The sequence below is a fragment of the Anopheles cruzii genome, unplaced genomic scaffold (genome assembly GCF_943734635.1).
Source record: "Anopheles cruzii unplaced genomic scaffold, idAnoCruzAS_RS32_06 scaffold00216_ctg1, whole genome shotgun sequence".
In the NCBI taxonomy this organism is placed as follows: domain Eukaryota; kingdom Metazoa; phylum Arthropoda; class Insecta; order Diptera; family Culicidae; genus Anopheles; species Anopheles cruzii.
This window is the reverse complement of record NW_026453881.1, coordinates 25,497-30,761: the sequence shown is the minus strand read 5'-3', so window position 1 is coordinate 30,761 and position 5,265 is coordinate 25,497. Positions and strand designations below refer to the sequence as shown.

The following is a 5,265-nucleotide window of genomic DNA, read 5'->3' as shown; positions in this document are numbered from 1 at the left end:
AACACTCCTACCAGACGCTGCAATCGGCCGAGCTCCGGAGTAAACCGCTGCGGGACCAGCTGCGTATCCTGGAGCAACTGCTGGCGGACATTTCGGCGCAGAAGATCAAGGTCAACATGTCGCTGGAGAAGCTGCAGGTTAGTATCTCCCCGGGTGGGGCGCCCGTTAATTGTCTGATCACTAATTATTGGCTCCCCTTGGTCTCCAGGTTCACTTCCACTCGGACATCATCTACACCGACAACCCGAACATTGTGCAAAGCGGCCGGGCCGTCGTCGGCGAGCTGGACAAGCTGAATCTGGACGTGTTCCAGACGACGCAGAACCTCGATCAGGCGCTGACGCAGATCGAGGGCTGCCAGACGGAGATGCAAGCGATCCGCCAGCGGATCGTGCACGAGGAGCAGCAGCTCCGGAATATCTTATCACCACTGCATCAGGCTGGCGATAGTGAACAACACGAACAGGTAAGTGCTCGGATGGTTTGGATGATTTTCTTTATCCTTTTTGCGGTTTCTCGCCACACCATCGGACTTCATTTCGGGGGTTACGGTATAAACATTTCCCACCCTATCACCTCCTTGTATCTATTGTACCTCCTTGTCATCCACTTTCGTTTTCCATACACACACACACACGCTCACACACTCTCGCCGAAACGAGGCCACGTTCTCGTGAAACGTTTTGAACGAATTTTTGTACGCTAAGACACACCCAGCACACACCAAACACCGAACCCAACACTTTTGATGGGTCATAAATATCATTTTCAAGAGCACCCGCCCGCCGATCGGTGGCCACCGGTTGCCGGTTGGCAATAAACATGGCGCACAAGGTTACGCGGTCGCGTTAATGGTTGGTCTAAGAAAACGAATCAACGAAGCTCGATCGGATGATTTGGGCCACATTGCCTCACACAAGGGTGTTGTTGTTTGGCAGCAACAGCAGCAGCTTCAGTATTCGGATACAGAAGGGCATCATAAAACTCATCCGTTTTTTGTTTGGTTTGAATTGTGTAAGAATTGTGTTTTGAAGATCACTTGCTCACACACACACACACACACATCAAAATGCACTACAAGACACACGATCAATACACAAACACTTATCATTTGGTAAGGTACACACGAGTGCACCAGTAATTTTAAACCGGGTCGTGACGGAGATTGGTCTGAGTCTCAGAGCGCGCCGGTAGCTCTTCCATTAAAATCACGTCACTTTATCACGCGTTAGCCACACAACAACGCTCACACCAGCAGTAGTCCGCAGTTGCCGCTTGTCACATGTTTCATGTTTTATGTATGGAAAAAATACCATCGGTGCTGGGTGGCGCCGTGGATCACTCCTCTTGTCCCGTTGCTACACCCGTTAGTTGGAGTAGTTGTTTTCTATATGTGATCGTTGTGCGAAAGCCAGCATATTATTGTATTGAGTTGTGTAATTCGGATTATTATTTGTGCATGCAAAATTTTTTAAGAGCACGTCTAAATTAATAACTCGGGACAAGAGCGAGAGAGAGGCAATCCACGGTGCCTACACGCCATTAGTTGCGAAAGGTCAACACGGGTCGCCGGGTATCAGCATTCGTTTACTTACTTATTATGTTTTTATTTCTCTTCATCTTTAATTCATCTATCCCTTAAACACCTCGGTCAATGCCACATATAAACCACGACGACGACCACGACGCATCAAATGAACCTCTCCCAAACCACACAAACCATTCTCCACAACTAACACCCTCTGTCTCGGTTGCCAAACTAATATCGATTGCCCTAACGTGTCGCGGTAACTATTTACTAATCCGTAATCCACGCGGTCCGTGTAAATCGCTTATTTATCTCTTCGCCTCGGCCATCCATTTTATGTGCTTGCCCCACAACACACACACACATCACCTGGTTCACCTGCGGGACTCGGGCGGCGGGGTCACACGCTACCTTAGGAATGTCGCGAGCGTATTCGAGGGTTGCAGTCGCACATGAGTCAACTGAATGATAAGATTAAGCTTTTACTACGCCGGGGTGCTCCGGACCCGTAAAGTCCCGTGCCCGCGCGTTGTCGTTGATGTCAACTTTATGTTGTTGCCGGAACTCTCTTGGTGTACGCGCGAACGTCGCAACACGACGCACAAACACCTGGGCGACACTCGGACGAAGGACTTTCTTTCACACACTGCCCCATTGTCCTATGTTGGGGCTGCGCCACGGATCGGACTCTGCAGAAAGAGTTTCACTGACTAGTCGCGCATATCGCATAGTCAGCATCCAATCACGCGGCCGATCGACGAGCGTGTGCGGACCATTATTTATAGGTTTTCCTGTGTTCAATACACAACTTGTTTGAATTGCGTGCGTTTTGATCGAAAATAAAGCTTAAATTACTTACTCATCAACATCCATTTCTGTTGCAAATTTGGGTCATCTGCTAGATTTATCGCCATTTTGTTGGGAAATTGTTCGTAAGTTGTACTTTCGTTAGAAGGCTAAGCAAACTTAGTAGGCGTAGCTCATTTACCAATTCTACGACATCGCCTGCTACGGATACTACCGAATGCCAATATCGTGCGTTTATTTTTAGGAGAAATGGGATCAGGAAGGATAGAACGTTTGCGAGATTTCAATATTTTCATAAATATTCTGTAGGGAACCACTTCAGCCGGTGAAAACCCTACTCTGTCTGTCTGTGTTTGTCTTTCTCCCTATCTGTCTCTCTCTCTCTCTGGCTCTGTCTTCTCTCTCTGGACTACATTCTGTCCGTGTCTGCCTGAACTCATGCCCGCGAACCCAGTCAAGTCAAGCCTCTCATCATCTGCCAAATAAACAAATATTCGCCTCTTCATCAACGACCAAACAATTCCTCGAAAAATAAATTGCAAATTCCATCACTCAGGACCATTTGACGCCGTTCGATTGGAGCGTAGAAGAATGTTGCGAGCAGGCAGACGCACGATCGTCACAGTCAGCAGCAACGGCAGCAACAGCCTCAGCAGCGACTCCAGGACCCGCGGCATCGGAACCACCGCCGATGGCTTCCGTTGTAGCCTCGGTGTGGGGTGCCGCCGGTGCTGGTGATGATCGCACGTACGCGGAAGTTGTTGCCGGACTTCGGCGACGGCAGCGCCATAATCAGCGATACCAAATCCACAGCACCGATGCGGGCAACCAAAATGTTACAAAGATATCGATTGTTGGCACGCAAGCGAAGGTTAACGTACCAGCCACGCCGCCAACCATCAGCACCTATCGCTCGTCCACGCTGTCAACCGAACCCATCGAGGATCCAGTCACCACCGCCACCCGCTTCTATTCCGCTCGTACCGTGCTCAATCTCGAACCGACCGACCTCAAACCGACCCGGCAGGAGCAGCCTGGAAACGATGTTCGTAGGTCGCGCCGGACTCCGAAATCTCCACGGCCGCCACGCCGAAATGCCGACCGAACTGAACCGGGTGCATCGAACGTGACGACGATTATTGGTGCTTCCTCCATGCAACCCGTCGTTGTGATGAGTTCGGCCAGCATTCGGCCGGAAACTAGTCATCAGGATGTGGCCGAGGCCGAACACTTTGGAAACAAGACTTACGCCGAGGTACTGAAAGAAATAGCCGCATCGAATCAATACCGGATCCAGCAAACGCAACTACTGGGCAATGAACCACTTGGTGCTGCCGCTGCCGGTGGCCTCCCTAGAAACCTTGCATCGCTAGAAGTGCCGTACACTGGCGCAGGCCCACGATCCCGATCGAGCTCGCGTAACTCTCGAGGCAGTCGAACCGGAAACATCGCCACGGTATCCCGGGTAAACATTGTGCACAGTGAACCGCAGCCGATGGTGCCGAAACCTCAGCGGGTTGCCGCCGCCAACGGTACATGGGCTGGAAAAGTGCAAACACATCCGAACTCATCCACCGATCGTAGTGCTGTGGTAGAACCGCCTGCTTCCGTCTTGACCCTTGGCGCATCCGAACAGAGTGAGCAATCCGAAAATACGATCTACAAGAAGGCGAAGAAGAGTAAGATCAAGCAGCCGCCGAAGGAAGTGTTTGTGACTGAAATTGATGTGAACAGAACGGAGGCGGCATCAACACCGGTGGCTCCGAAACGACGTGATGCGGCAAAGAGTCCGATGAAGGTGGTGTCCGTTGTGAACTTAACTGACGAGCCGGACGCGAGCGCTAGTGCGGAGACGAAAATATCGATAAAGTTGAACGAATCCCAGCCAGACGTAGCCATTGCGGAGCAGGAACAGAGGGAACATTATGTGACGCAGATCCAGCTCGATCCCGCGGCACATCGTCAGCAGATCCGCCGGAGTGCCAAACAGACAAAGAAACAACGGAATACAGCTAACAAATTGCAGCAGATTGTGGTGGCATCGGAACAAGAACAGGGACAGAACGTTTCGATGATTGAAATTGCTTCGCCGAAAGAGAAAAGCGTCTCCATCGTCGATTTGCGCTCACCGAACGAACCGTTAACGGTTACTTCGATCGAATTGAAAGGTGACCAAAGTGGCTGGGACCGAACCGTTTCGGAAACCGAAAATGTGACCGTTGAAAAAACAATCCAAGTGACCGGTGCGCCAGCGGAGAACATACCATCGGGCCGAGATGTCGTCGTGGAATGCACCCAAAGGAACGAAACCGTGACCTACCATCGGTCGGAGATATCGATCCGCACCACCACCGAAGTAGTGCAAAAGATCGACTTTGAGCTAAATCCTTCCACCGATGTTGTAAAAATGGACGAAACGGTGCTAGAAGCGACAAATAGCGAGACGGACAAAGAAAATGTACAGCACTTCTCAGTAGTAACGATGGAAGGACCGCCAAGGGACGATGATGGAATAATCGTGAAAGATGAAGCAATTTCAATGGATGTATCAAGCACCGTGGAAAATATAGCGGCCTCGCAGCAGGACACGCCTGAGGTGTGGTGTCCTCCGTCGAAGAAAAAGAGTAAACAGAAAAAGTCCCACAAACAAGTTGAAGTACAGAGGGCACAAACTGAAACAGAAAAAGTTGTGCCTTTGGCACCGATTCCGTTGAAAAAGGAACTGCATAAGAAGAGGACAGCATTTGTCAGATCAATGCTTGTAAATGAAGAAAGTGATAGTATTGAAACCGCAGGAACATCAGTGAAACCTGTGGATGTTAAATCGGAAATGGAACCAATCCAAATGTCGATTGGACCAACGCCTGAGGAGATCATGCTCACGAACCAGAGAGAGGAATCGTTCCTGGCTGAAATGAGCGTAACCGATC

At 50.3% G+C, this 5,265-nt stretch overlaps 1 protein-coding gene across 1 annotated transcript in view; it reads left to right on the top strand.

The window, feature by feature from the left end:
• Window positions 1-5: 5 nt before the first annotated feature.
• LOC128275973 (muscle-specific protein 300 kDa-like) overlaps window positions 6-5,265 on the top strand; it is a gene marked incomplete at its 5' end in the record, with an annotated part of 28,336 nt that continues 23,076 nt past the window's right edge. The window contains 4 exons of the mRNA XM_053014443.1: window positions 6-137; window positions 209-466; window positions 2,892-4,079; window positions 4,122-4,503. Of these exons, the coding sequence (XP_052870403.1) occupies window positions 6-137; window positions 209-466; window positions 2,892-4,079; window positions 4,122-4,503 (1,960 nt within the window). The remainder of the gene's footprint in view (window positions 138-208; window positions 467-2,891; window positions 4,080-4,121; window positions 4,504-5,265) is intronic.